Here is a 14,901-nt window from a genome sequence, read left to right as displayed (position 1 = left end):
TCAGCATCCAGGTCAAACACACCCCTCGGGTTTCAGTCAGGCTTTGCCTGGGACCCCAAACCACCTTTATGAAGAGAGAAGGGCCTCTCACGCACGCTGTTGGTTGAGCAATGGCCTCTAACTGGATGGTATCTGAGAAGTCTAGAGCTGATCTCTGTCAAACCACCATATATAGGATTTTCTCCTTGAATACTTTCAGGCAGCCAAGTATTTATTTGCCCATACATTCTGTCACAGAAATTGCATCGGGAGATGTGGAGGTGCTGGGGGCAGTCCGGGAAGGAAACCAGACGTGGTCTGGAGCAATGCTAATCCAATATGGTAGCGTCTAGCTCCTGGTGGCTACATCATTTTAAATTCTCAGGAACACAACAATAGCCAAACTGTGGAAAGAGCCTAAATGTCCATCAACTGATGAATGGATAAAGAAATTGTGGTTTATATACACAATGGAATACTACGTGGCAATGAGAAAGAATGAAACCTGGCCTTTTGTAGCAACGTGGACGGAACTGGAGAGTGTGATGCTAAGTGAAATAAGCCATACAGAGAAAGACAGATACCATATGTTTTCACTCTTACGTGGATCCTGAGAAACTTAACAGGAACCCATGGGGGAGGGGAAGGAAAAAAAAAAAAAAGGTTAGAGAGGGAGGGAGCCAAAACATAAGAGACTCTTAAAAACTGAGAACAAACTGAGGGTTGATGGGGGGTGGAGGGGGAGGTGAGGGTGGGTGATGGGCATTGAGGGCACCTGTTGGGATGAGCACTGGGTGTTGTAAGGAAACCAACGTGACAATAAATTTCATCTTTAAAAAAAAAATTAAAAAAAATTCTCAGGAGCAAAAATTAAACAAAATTAAAAATTGAATTCCTCAGTCACACTAACCACATTTCAAGAGCTCAATGGCCATGGGTGGCTACTGGAGAACAAACTGTGCAGATGTAAAGCATTTACATCACTGCAGGCAGCCGGACAGGATGGTACCCAGGGAGGTTTTATAGGACCAACTAGAGGCAATCAGGGGGAGGTCCAGGGTTCAAGGCAAATAAAACCCCCAAGCATTTCCTTTCTTATTTGACACACAATTTTACTTGGTGGAAGCCAGCAAAATCGTCACAGAGACCTCAAGGTGTCTTTGTAATAAAATCATTTTTATTTAGCACCCTTTAAAATCCAGGGATAAAGGAGATTAAGAGCACACTTATTAATGTTTGTTTATTTTTGAGAGAGACAAAATGTGAATGGAGGAGGGGCCGAGAGAGAGGGGGAGACACAGAATCGGAAGCAGGCTCCGGGCTCTGAGCTGTCAGCACAGAGCCCGACACGGGGTTCGAACCCACGAACCGCGAGATCATGACCTGAGCTAAAGTCGGACGCTCAACCGACTGAGCCACCCAGGCATCCCAAGAGCACACTTATTGTGAGGCGCACTGAGTAACGTACAGAATTGTTGAATCAGTATGTTGTACAGCTGAGGCTAATATAACACTGTGTGTTAACCACACTGGAATTCATGCAAATAAACTAAACTAAAATGAATAAAATAAAATAAATAAATAAATAAAATAAAAAATAAATTAAAATAAATGAATAAAATAAATAAAATAAAAATAAAATAAAACAAAAATAAAATAAAATAAAATAAAAATAAGATAAATAAAATAAACTAATAATATAAAAGAAAAGAAAAATAAAATGAATAAAATAAAATAAAATAAATGAATAAAATGAATAAAGTAAGTAAAATAAAATGAATAAAATAAAATAAAAAGTAAATGAATAAAACAAAATAGGGGTGCCTGGGTGGCGCAGTCGGTTAAGCGTCCGACTTCAGCCAGGTCATGATCTTGCGGTCCGTGAGTTCGAGCCCTGCGTCAGGCTCTGGGCTGATGGCTCAGAGCCTGGAGCCTGTTTCCGATTCTGTGTCTCCCTCTCTCTCTGCCCCTCCCCCGTTCATGCTCTGTCTCTCTCTGTCCCAAAAATAAATAAACGTTGAAAAAAAAAAATTAAAACAAAATAAAAAATAAATAAAACAAAATAAAAAATAAAATAATAAAACAAAATAATAAATAAAATAAACTGAGTAAAATAAAATAAAATAAAAATAAATTAAAATAACAAAATAAATGAACAAAATAAATAAAAGTAAAATAAAAATAAAAGAAAATAATAAGATAAATAAAATAAATAATATAAAATAAAAAAATAAAATGAATGAAATAAAAATAAAATAAAATAAATGAATAAAATAAAATGAATAAAATAAGTAAAATAAAATGAATAAAATAAAATAAAAATAAAAGTAAATGAATAAAACAAAATAAAAAATAGAATAAAAAATAATAAAATAAAACAAAAATAAAATAAAAATAAATTAAAATAAAATAAATGAATAAAATAAAATAAAATAAATAAAATAAAAATAAGGTAAATAAACTAATAAAAGAAAAAATAAAATGAATAAAATAAGTACAATAAAATAAAAGAATAAAATGAATAAAGTACAATAAAAAATAATCAAATCAAATCAAATCAATCCATGTACACATAACCTGTGAGCCCCTACGAGTCTCCTTCTGAGGAAGGGCTGCCTTCATTTCAGTGAAGACTAGAGATGGGTGGAGGGCAGGGACAGTGTAGGTCTAGCAGTGTAGACCCTGGTGGGGAAGGAGGTACAGTGCCAGCTTCATTCCCTTCCCCAGCGGAACGCCAACAGACACGAGTACGGGTGGGAGACAGAGCTGACAAACAGTGGACGGGGCTGTCATACCAGGGAATCCTGACCACGCGGACAGGCAGTAATCATCCGTGGTGAAAAACAGTCTCACGGCTCGGGTGGCCTCATCCCCGCTGCTTACCTCGGCCAGCAAAAACAGGGGCTCAATCACGTCTCTCTCCACCTGCAGCTCGAAGTGGATCAGCTCCTGGGCCAGCTTGTCCTCGGTCTCTCCACAGAGTTTCAGCATCTTCCTGCAACAGGAGGGGGAAGCCAGGCTGAAAACCCCAGAAGGCAAGAGGTCACCTGCAACCCCCATCCTCCTCTCAAGGCTGGGTAAGCTTTCAGGGGATGGTGTTCCTACACTGGCTGGTTCCCCTGCTACAACACTGACTAACGTGCTCCGTTCATTTGCATTTCTGAAATTTTCAGGTTTTTTTTTTTTTAACATTTATTTTTTGGGAAGGGGCAAGTGGGAGAGGGGCAGAGAGAGGGGGACAGGGGATCCAAAGAGGGGTCTGCGCTGACGGGCTGACAGCAGTGAGCCCGATATGAGGCTTGAACTCACGAATCATGAGCTCATGAGCCGAAGTCGGACGCTCAACCGACTGAGCCACCTAGGCGCCCCTGAAATTTTCAGTTTTTTTTAAATGATGCTAAGTACCTACCGTGTGCCTGGAGTAAAGGGAACATGTAGGGAAATATAAGAGAGGTGTGGGGAGCAGAGACTCATGCATGCTGAATGCACACTCCGCTAAGACCCAGATGCTTCTATCTGCCCGGAGCACTGGAAAACTAGCTATAACCGACACACGAACAAACCAACATCTTTAAACACATTCCCAAAGCTTCAATTGCAAGAGGCTCTTAGAGACAGAAAACCCCTTCTCTTAAGCCGTGACAACTTACCTTTGTAGAGAATGAACAATTATCCAGTGGAAAGTTGGAATGGAAAAACCGTTACAAAAGTGTGTTCGTAATGAGCAAATAACAGAAGACCTTGAATGAGTAGAAAGCTATATACCATATTCCTAGATGAGATGATACGTTATTTCAAGGATGTTAATGCCCCCTGAATGGGTCTACAGACAGTCCTCCTTTTGCGTGGTACCGTGCTAACTGAAACTCATGCAAAAAGTTTTTACAAATCAATAAAAGTACAAGAAGAGACCACTGTTACTTTTCAGTTAGTATGTATCTATGTTTCCTGTTATGTTTACACTTTGATGACACATAAGCAGTCACATACATGATACCAACGCCCCACCTGAATGACAAGTTCACATCAGGGGGCGCCTGGGTGGCTCAGTTGATTAAGCATCTGACTTAGGCTCGGGTCACGATCTCAAGCTTCATGGGTTTGAGTGTGGGGCTCTGTCCTGATGACTCAGAGCCTGGAGCCTGCTTCGGATTCTGTCTCCCTCTCTCTCTCTGCCCCTCCCCCGCTCACTGTCTCTGTCTCTCTGTGTCTCTCTCAAAAATAAACATTAAAAAAAAAAGAAACAAGTTCACAGCAATGGTTTTAGGCTGAACCTATCTGCTGCTTGCTTTTTCCATGCATCATCCTCTTTGGGGCTTATGTGTCTCGATATCCACAGAATTAAGTCATTCTGGTGTATGCACTTTCACTCCACCATTTATTAACCCTTCCCATAATCAACACTGCCATTCTGTCCAGAGCTGCAGGACATATGTGCACGGTCTCTGTTTGCATGGGAGAATTTTTCTGTGCAAAGGCGAGGAGATACACATCGCCTTAACCTTACTAGATACCGGCTCTTTAAAGTGAGAATGCTAGGGGCGCCTGGGTGGCGCAGTCGGTTAAGCGTCCGACTTCAGCCAGGTCACGATCTCGCGGTCCGGGAGTTCGAGCCCCGCGTCAGGCTCTGGGCTGATGGCTCAGAGCCTGGAGCCTGTTTCCGATTCTGTGCCTCCCTCTCTCTCTGCCCCTCCCCCGTTCATGCTCTGTCTCTCTCTGTCTCAAAAATAAATAAACGTTGAAAACAAAAAAAAAAAAATTAAAAAAAAGTGAGAATGCTAGCTTCTCTCTCACCAGAGCAAATAGGAGTTCCCAACGCTCCACGCTCTCTCCAACCCTCGGTACCAGTAAGGCATTTAATTTCCGCCAAACTGGTGGGTGCAAAACATTACCCCCTCCTGGCTTTAATTCGCATTCCTTGGCTCCTGGAGAGACTGAAGATCTTTCCGTGTTTGGGGCCATTCAGGATTTCCTGTTCCACGATGTGCTTGTTCATGTTCTTTGATTATCTGTGTACCCGGATCTATTTATTTCATTTTATTTGTAGGAGTTCCTTATATAGACTTAAAAATACGTGTGTGGAGGCAGAGTGGATTCACATTCTATTTCATATCTGCTGCAAATGGCAACTTCCAGGTCGTGGGCTTAGGATCATTGTTTTCTTCTTCTAATGGTGTCTTTGACCTAATTTGTCTGTTACTTACCTCCATGTTCCTGATGCTACTTTGTTGTTGTTGTTGTTGAATTGTAACCACTGGCTATTGACTGCCAACTGTGGAAAGTGAAAATTTAGCTACCTTTACACCTGACCTCCCTGCACGTATTTAGAGACCTTTAGTATTTGCACTATATTTTTGACCCCATGTGTTTGATTCAGAGTCATATATTGCGATCGCTGGTCCTTGCTGTGTATGTGTCCTCTCTGTGGAGTTAATAATCGCCTTGTTTTGGTTTGCGTGTTTATTTCTCTATAGACCTGATTGAACCCCAAACCCTCCACCACGAACTACTTTCTGTCTTAAGAAACTGAATCACGCTGGATGTGAATGAATTTCAACTTCTCGAATTCTTCTCTCCCGGACCCGCGTCAACCTGGATTGAGTTTTCCTTCAATCCTTGGGCATGGCCATCTTCCCGCATACTTTCTTCCCCATTTCCTGGGATTCTCCCTCCCTCTGTCCTGTGCTGGACAGACCTTATTTCCCACGTCCTGTGTCTATACCTCTTTCTCGGTCACTCCCTCACTGTCGAGCACGTCTTGCTGAAGCAGCTTGAGAGTGTGTGTGGGAAGTCAATTTTTAAAAAAAAAATTTTAATGTTTATTCATTTTTAAGAGAGAGAGAGAGACAGAGACAGAGCATGAGCAGAGGAGGAGCAGAGACAGAGGGAGACACAGAATCTGAAGTGGGATCCAGGCTCTGAGCTATCAGCACAGAGCCTGATGTGGGGCCCGAACCCTGAACTGTGAGCTCACGACCTGAGCCAAAGTCGGATGCTTAACCGACTGAGCCGCCCAGGCGCCCCTTGGGAAGGCAATTGTTGAGACCCTGTGTGCTACAACATTCTCCTCTATTACCCTGAGTGTTGACTGACAGTGAGGATACTGAATTCTACACTGATCATCAGACGCCTTCAGAAATTTGAAGGCATTCCACAGTAATTAATCTTCTGTTTCCACTGTTGATCTTGGCAAGTCTGGAAGCATTCAGATTTCTGAGACTTTGTCTATGACAATTTTTTTTTTTTTTTTTTTTTTTGCTCCAGAAGGTTGTAGAATCTTTTCACTTCTCACTCGGTCCTCACTAGTGGTGAGCCTGGCATTGGTTCAACTTTTTCTATTGTACCAGGAGCTCTGTGGGCCCTTTCAATAGAACAGCTCATGCCCTTCGGTTCTGGAAAACTCTTTCGGATTCCTTTATTACTACTACTATTACTGCTAGGATTATTTCTTCCTCTCCTTTTCTCTGAAGTCCTGCTATTCAGGCCTAAAACCTCCTGGATTCGCCTTCCAGTCTTCCAACTTTTCTATTTTCCACGTCATGGTGATGTTTTTCTAGTCTCTGAATTTCTTCCACTTTATCTTCTAAACCTACCACTGAAAAAAAGTTGTACGTTTTGTTTCCATGAGCTTGCTTTTGATCTCAGAGTATTTCTTTTCCATAAGTTTTTTTTTGTAAGTTTATTTATGAGAGACAGAGAGAGAGAGAGAGAGAGGGAGGGAGACACAGAATCTGAAACAGGCTCCAGGCTCTGAGCTGTCAGCACAGAGCCCGACACGGGGCTCGAACCCATGAACCGTGAGATCATGACCTGAATCGAAGTCGGAGGCTCAACCAACTAAGCCACCCAGGTGCCCCGCACCCCCCCCCTTTTTTTTTAAATTGACACCCTGGGCTGTTGTGTGGTTTCTTTTAAGTACTTTTTTTCATTGAGATATAACTGACAAACATCCTTTTATTTCACAGACGCATTATTTTCTCTGATCACATGACAACGTTATGTGAAGCATTTTCCTGAAAGTATCTCCTCCTGACGTGGTATCTATTTCTCCCCAGTTACATTCCCTGCCCCCACCCCCAATTGTTTTGGTATATAGGTTTCAGGTCAGACTTCCCTCCAATGTCTGGAGATCTGGGACGCCTGTCTATATTTAAGAGTGGAGACTCGGGGGCGCCTGGGTGGCTCAGTTGGTTAAGCGTCCAACTTCAGCTCAGGTCATGATCTCGTGGTTTGTGAGTTCAAGCCCCACATTAGGCTCTGCGCTGACAGCTTGGAGCCTGCTTCAGATTCTTTGTCTCCCTTGCTCTCTGCCCCTCCCCTGCTCACGCTCTGTCTCTCTCTCTTAAAAATAAACACGAAAAAAAAAAAAGAGTGGAGACTCAAAGCTGGGAGTACGTGAAGAAAGCCTATTGGCTTCGAGATCGTCTGTAGGATGGTCAAGCCGGGTCATATTAATTGGAGCAGTGTCCCCTCCAATATCTTTGATGTTTAGTCCATTCCTGTTGGGCCAGTCACATTTGCCAGGCTGTTGTTACTTTCCTGCCTAGAGAGCACGGGCCTGGGGAGGCTTGCAGAGGTCAGGGGGAAGAGACATGAAGAGTCTCAGCATCCAGTATGCGTCAGTCACTTTAACGCCTGAGACCCTTACATGGTGCTCGGGGGACACTCTGCTTTACCCCCTCCAGAGAACAAAGCTGCAGACTCTTCTGCTGGGGTTGGGCACAAGGGGATGAGAGTCTCCCAGGGCTGTGGATAAGGGCTGCATGTGAACCGTCCAAGTGGTACCCGACTAGCTTTTCACGCGCATGCCTAACTGCACTCCCTCGCCATCCTAGAGGTCCCGAGGGCCAGCAGCCCTGAACCAGTGAGCATTTCGGGACGTAAGGGATGTGGCTCTCTGCAGAGCCTACTTCTGGCTCCGGAGTCCCCTTTCTGAGACCCGCTAATACCGGGTCAGTTACCGGTACCATCCAGAACCTTTACAGCGTTCGCCAACTCTTGTTTTCTTTCCTGGCTTTCTGGCCTTTCCGGGTTTATTAGATGGTTGTGCTCCGTCTGTCATGTTTACCTGGGTGTCCTTCATCACCCGACCTTCAATCTACCTGTGTCACTATGTTTTGGGCAAGTCTCTGAAACGGCGTGGGTGTCTTATCCACCTGCGACTCTCCAGATTATGAGCAGTCGAGGTTATTTCGTCCTTTACAACTAGAGATACAGACCCAGTAAGCTCTCTCAATTTCACCTGCTGTTTGCCCTTTATTACACTTTTCTCTTGGCCCGTGCTGCTCGTGTAGCCCCTCCTGGTGGGTGTTTTCTATTTTATCGGTTTCCCTTTACATCCTTTCACTAGTTTACAGGTTTTCCATCCTATTCCCTGTGTGGTGGCTCATTTTTCCAACATGCACCCTACACACGGAAATGTGATACCTTTAAGAAAACACTTCTTGGGGCGCCTGGGTGGCGCAGTCGGTTAAGCGTCCGACTTCAGCCAGGTCACGATCTCGCGGTCCGGGAGTTCGAGCCCCGCGTCAGGCTCTGGGCTGATGGCTCAGAGCCTGGAGCCTGTTTCCGACTCTGTGTCTCCCTCTCTCTCTGCCCCTCCCCCACTCATGCTCTGTCTCTCTCTGTCCCAAAAATAAATAAACGTTGAAAAAAAAAAAGAAAAAGAAAAAAAGAAAACACTTCTTAACGTTTATTTTTGAGAGAGAGCAGAGCGCAAGCAGGGGTGGGGCAGAGAGAGAGGGAGGCACAGGATCCGAAGCAGGCTCCAGGCTCCGAGATGTCAGCACAGAGCCCGATGACGGGCTCAAACTCACGAGCCGTGAGATCATGACCGGAGCCGAAGCGGGATGCCTAATCGACTGAGCTCCCCAGGCCCCCCTCCCCCTGCTTTTTAAAATTCCCTATGTTGTACCTTTCATCTCTGTGACTGGTTTCATAACGGGAAGCCTGGCCCTCGCACCCCTCCCCTCTGGCCACCGTGAGTGTGTTCTCTATATTTATAGGTCTGTTTCTGCTTTGTTTGTTTTTGAGTCCACATGTAAATGAAATCATATAGTATTTGTCTTTCTTGGTCTGATTTATTTCACTTAGCATAAAACCCTCTAGGTCCATCCATGATCACAAGTGGCAACATCTTACTTTTTTACGGCTTAGTAATATTCCATCATATATAAATACACACACACACACACACACACACACACCCCACTTGGGCTGCTTCCGAATCCTTGCTATAGTACATAATGCTGCAACAAACACAGGAGTGCATATACGCTTGTGAATTCGGGTTTTCGTTTTCTTTGGGTGAATACCCAATAGCACCACTACTGGGCCGTAGAGTAGCTCTATTTCTAACTTTTGGAGGAACCTCCATCCTGTTTTCCAAAGTGGCTCCAACTGTTGGCATTCCCACCCACAGCGCACAAGGCTTCTTTCGCCGCCCCCTCCCACGCATCCTCGCCAATAGCTTGCCTCACGTTTTTAAATCATATTAAGTACGATTTGAATTTTTAAAAGTCCTATTTGGTTTTTCTTTGATTCTATTCTCTCTCTCCCTCTCTCTTTTTTTTTTTTTCCATATCACTTGATTCTTTTGCTAAGGACTATTTTGTCTTTACATGTTAATTGACATACATAATATAATCGACGTATAATGGTAATATTAGCTAGTTAACATGTGTCACCACCGTACATAGTTCCAAAAACACTTTTCCTTAAAAATATGGAATGTTTCACCCGCCTGTGTGTGTGTTACCCATTTCTGGGGGCCATGCTAACGTCTACCGTTCTGATTTGGGGGTACGTGCTGCTAAAGCCTGCACTGTCCCTAATTTTTCAGCTTCATGTTAAGAACAGTTGCTTCATATCGACTTTATGATTTCCTATTTTCCCTCCTATTATCCTACCATTTTTTAGTTCGTAGGGACCCGATTCTCCTGCTGACGGCGCCTGCTGATTCTCCCTCACGACGATTCTATTTTTAGTTTGCTTTCGTTGCGAGCTCCAAATCAGCCAGGGCTGTTCTCGGAATCCTGTAATTTTTGACATCTGACACGGAGAGCTTTCCCATTTGCTTCCGCTGGAGCCCTGGGGGTTTCAACTGTCCTTCCACAGTGTCGTGTGCTTAGTATGCTAATTTTCTCCCCCAGGGAAGTTGCCTCACCGCACAGAAAAGATGGCTTCGATCCCTGGGCTTTTTGGATTTTTCTCACTGGCAAACCCTTTCTTCTTCGCACCCAAGCCCCAGCCAGACTTTCAGGTGTCCTCAGTGCATCCCTGAGAAGTTCTGGTGCCCTTTTCAGGGATGGGGACTTACGCAGATTTGGTACAAACCCACACATGGTGTCACTTACCCGAGAAGCGTGTCATCTCCCAGGATAGCTGACCCCTCCATCAAACACTGAGCCAGTGTTGTCAAAGGCAACTTTTTCTGAAAAGGAGAACAACAACAACAAAGACGACGACGTTGTAATGAAAACCACTCCAACAGTCACCTGCCTACTCTAAAACAGCAGAAACTCAAATTCCTGCCTCAATACTGTGTTAGTTAAGATACAAACTGACCTTAAAAAATGTTTAAAACCTAAACGCTCATAGCATACAAGGACGGATTAGATGCAGACAGGTCAAAACTCAGAAAATAAAGGTGCCAATTTAGGGGGCGCCTGGGTAGCTCGGTCGGTTGAGCATCTGACTCTGGCTCAGGTCATGATCTCACAGCTCGTGAGTTCGAGCCCCGCGTCGGGCTCTGTGCTGACGGCTCAGAGCCTGGAGCCTGCTTTGGATTCTGTGTCTCCCTCTCTCTCCTACCCTCCCCTGCTCATATCTGTCTCTCTCTTTCTCTCTCTCTCTCAAAAATGAATAAGCATTAAAAAAAATTTTTTTTAAAGAGATTTAAAAAAAATGTGCCAATTTAGAAAATAAGCCTACAGTTTACAGACTGCATTTTATTTTTTATTTTTATTTTTTAATTTTTTTTTTAACATTTATTTATTTTTGAGACAGAGAGAGACAGAGCATGAACGGGGGAGGGTCAGAGAGAGAGGGAGACACAGAATCGGAAAGAGGCTCCAGGCTCTGAGCTGTCAGCACAGAGCCCGACACGGGGCTTGAACTCACGGACTGAGTGATCGTGACCTGAGCTGAAGTCGGACGCTTAGCTGACTGAGCCACCCAGATGCCCCCAGACTGCATTTTAAAATACAATGAGATAGGGGCGCCTGGGTGGCTCAGTCGGTTAATCATCCAAGTCTTGATTTCGGCTCACGTCACATCATGGTTGTGAGTTAGAGCCCTGCGTTGGGCTGAGCATTGAGCCTGGAACCTGCTTGGGATTCTCTCTCTCTGCCCCTCCCCTGCTCGCTTTCTCTAAAAAATGAAAATAAAGTGGAATAACAGCAAGAAAAAAAAAAAAGACAAGATTTGAAACTTATGTTAACAATGACTTGAACAATGCTTTAAGTTCCAAAGGTCAGTCTCTACCGGGAGAAGTACCACTGCTCCATTTTATAAACGAGGCAGCTTATGGTCGAGAGAGAGAGAGAGAGAGAGAGAGAGAGAGAGAGAGAAAGGGAGGGAGGGGGAGGGAGAGAGAAAAGTGTTCACATACAGTGACAATGAGAAGAAAGTAAGCATAAAAACAAAGGCACCCTCCAAAGAAGACAGAAAATGCCTCTGAACATATGAAAGACGCTTGACGTCATCAGTTATGAAGGAAATCCGCATCAGAGCCGCGGAGTATCCGCAAAGAGATACCACTTCATACCCACTAGCATGGCAAGGGCAATAATAACAACCAGAAAGAAAGTATCGGTGAGCATGCGGAGCCTTGGTGAACAGGTAGAGAAACGCTGAGCTTCATCAAGCAGGGCTGGTGGAAATGCAAAATGGGGCAGCGCTTCTGCGGAGCGTGGCAACATTTCAATAAACGACACAAAATTACCAGACGGCGATTCTACTCAATTCCACTCAGAGTAATTGAAAGCAGATGGTCAAAAGAAACACACCACATGTGCGCGCATGAGAACCGCAGCCCGATTCGCAACAGCCGAAAGGCGCAAACAGCTTGATCGTCCACCACCTGACGCTGGGATCGATAAAAAGCGGTATAATCAGACAAGGGAATATTATTCAGCCATAAAAAGGAACGAAGCGCTGACATAAGCTGCGGGGGAACCTCGAAAACGTTATGCTAAGTGAAATGAGCCAGACGCGGGGCGCGTATCGTACGAGTCTATTTAAATGAAATATCCAACTTTGGCAAATCCACAGTAGGGTAGCACGACCCATTCCCTCTTTACTAATAAGTGACCAGCTCTCTCCTTGCTGAGCCTGAACCATCCAACACACAACAGACAACAACAAGCTGGGAACTGCCAACACCATGGTGCCTGGTGGGGGGGGGGGGCAGGCGGGGGGCTCAGTCGGTTGAGCAGCTGACTCTTGATTTCAGCTCAGGTCACGATCCCACGGTCGTGAGATCAAGCCCCGCCTCGGGCTCCATACTGAGCATGCAGCCTGCTTGAGATTCTACCTTCCCTTCCTCTACCTCCCCCGCCCCTTTCCAAAATAAATAAGCAAATAAATAACCAGCAGCATATCCTCAGATCTCCCGGCCCACAGGGTAGCACACACAGTGTAGGAATACACACAGCCCAGAGCCTCCTGTGTTAGTTGCTACACAAAGAGCTTGGCTACTGTCACTCAACTTGTATTCTAGTGCAGAGAAACAAATAGTAAATGCACAAAACGTGACAGGGATCATTTCAAATAGTTGGAAGTGGTAGGGAGAGCAGAAATCAGGACAATGGGGAGTGGGAGGTGGTGACGTGTGTGCAGCCGTGATACGGGAAGACCTCTCAGAAGGGGTGGCATTTAAGATGCAACGTACGTGGGAGAGAGAGTCAGCCATGCCTCAGAGAGACTTGAGAAAGAATAGTCCAGGTAGAGGGAACTGCATGTGCAAAGGCCCTGAGGTGGGACCAATATGGCTGCCCTAAGGTCCCCACCGAGGCCAGTGCAGCTGGGGCACAGTGAGTGAGTGACAAGGAGTGGGTAGAGCATAAGGCAGAGGCCAGATCGTAGAGGGCCTTCTCCCCCAGAGGCAGGCACCGAGGTCTCATTCTGAGGGCATCTGATGACCCTCGCAGGATTTAAGAGCGTGATCGGATTAAAATGACTCAATCCATGGGGCTCCTGGGTGGCTCAGTCAGCTGAGCACCTCTTTTTTTTAAAAAAAATTTTTTTAATGTTTATTTTTGAGACAGAGGGAGACAGAACATGAGTTGGGGAGGGGCATAGAGAGAGGGAGACACAGAATCTGAAACAGGCTCCAGGCTCTGAGCTGTCAGCACAGAGCCCGATGTGGGGCTCGAACCCACGAACCGTGAGATCATGACCTGAGCCGAAGTCGGACGCTCAACCGACTGAGCCACCCAGGCGGCCCGTGCACCTAACTCTTGATTTCGGTCAGGTCATGATTCCTGGGTCGTGGGGTCGAGCCCTGAGTTGGGCTCCTCCCTGAACACAAAGCCTCCTTAACATTCTCTCTCTTTCTCTCCTCTGCTTTCTCTCTAAAAACATAGGTTAAAAAATAATTAAACTGAACTAAACTAACTCAATCCTGAGACAGACAAATCCAAATGGCTTGTAAGCAGGATCAAGCAGGAAAACAAGTTTTTAGGACTCCATCCACTTGAATTTACGGATCTGAACACCCCCAGGAAATCTGCATACTCTAATGTGTCCTCAGGGAAGACACGGGGAGGCAGGTCAACCCCCAACAGTGATCTGGAAGTTCATGAGGGTCCTGAGGTAAATCCAGGGAGAGAGAGCCCGAGACACCTGTGTGGATAAGGCCTTCCTTGGGTCTAACATGTATCCCTCTCCCTGCGCTTAGACATGTCCATTCCAGTGGGGTCAAACGCCTTCCACGCAGGGGACAAAATCATTACTCGTCACTTCAAATAAAATGGGACATTCTTCTTGGTAAAAACTAGACTGGGCAACTCAGTATTAACACATCCAAACTTAAACATCACCTTCTAGTTGTCCTACAAGGCTGTGGTATAGAAATTTCAGGAGACTTAAGAAAAGGTGCAGCAAACAATAGGTTATGAGGAAATGTATTTCCACATCACCTTTTTTTTTTTAATTGTGTTTAACATCTATTTACTTTTTGAGAGATAGAGAAAGAGCGTGAGTGGGGGAGGGGCAGAGAGAGAGAGAGTCACAGATTCTAAAGCAGAATCCGAGCTTTCAGCACAGAGCCCGACGTGGGGCTCGAACTCACAGACTGTGAGATCCTGACCTGAGCCAAAGTCGGATGCTTAACCAACAGAGCCACCCGGGTGCCCCCCCGCCCCCCCCACCAACATCACCTTTTATAAAAGTTATTTAAAGCACATTTTTAAAAAGTGTCTAAGGTAGTTAAAGAAGAAAAGAGTGAAGCAGGTCTAATATTTGCTCACAGAGGCACCATGAATTATGGTCTTGTTTTTTTTTTTTTAACGTTCATTTATTTTTGAGAGATTGAGAGAGACAGAGCGTGAGCGAGAAAGGGGCAGAGAGAGAGAGAGAGAGAGAGAGAGAGAGAGAGAGAGAGACATGAATCTGAAGCAGGCTCCAGCTCTGAGCCATCAGCACAGAGCCTGATGCAGGGCTCGAACCCACAACCCTGAGATCATGACCTGAGCCGAAGTTGGACGCTCAACCAACTGAGCCACCCAGTAGCCCCTGGTTTTGTTTTTAATCAGGAGTGATTCTGCCCTCTGTTCTCATGGGGGGTTTGGCAATGCACAAAGATACTCTCACTTATCAAAATATGGCGGACACTTCGGGCATCTAATGGATAGAGGCCAGGGATTCTGCTCAATATCCTACCATGCACAGGACAGCACCCCCGCCCCTCCGTCGAAATAA

The 14,901-nt window shown here is 45.1% G+C and overlaps 1 protein-coding gene across 5 annotated transcripts in view; it reads right to left on the bottom strand.

Annotated features, from left to right (window-relative positions):
- Positions 1–14,901, bottom strand: part of ARHGAP44 (Rho GTPase activating protein 44) — a 179,678-nt gene that overhangs the window by 56,850 nt on the left and 107,927 nt on the right. For all 5 annotated transcript variants that reach the window (XR_006297753.1, XM_043583162.1, XM_043583159.1 and 2 more), the window contains exons 4-5: positions 10,335–10,411; positions 2,863–2,974 (exon numbers count right to left, since the gene is read on the bottom strand). Coding sequence is in view for 4 of the 5 variants with exons in the window: in XM_043583162.1 (XP_043439097.1) it covers positions 2,863–2,974; positions 10,335–10,411 (189 nt within the window). In the remaining variant the exon portion in view is untranslated. The remainder of the gene's footprint in view (positions 1–2,862; positions 2,975–10,334; positions 10,412–14,901) is intronic.

The sequence above is a fragment of the Prionailurus bengalensis genome, chromosome E1 (genome assembly GCF_016509475.1).
Source record: "Prionailurus bengalensis isolate Pbe53 chromosome E1, Fcat_Pben_1.1_paternal_pri, whole genome shotgun sequence".
Classification (NCBI taxonomy): domain Eukaryota; kingdom Metazoa; phylum Chordata; class Mammalia; order Carnivora; family Felidae; genus Prionailurus; species Prionailurus bengalensis.
The sequence above is the reverse complement of the archived record's forward strand: the minus strand, read 5'-3'. Positions and strand labels throughout refer to the sequence as shown.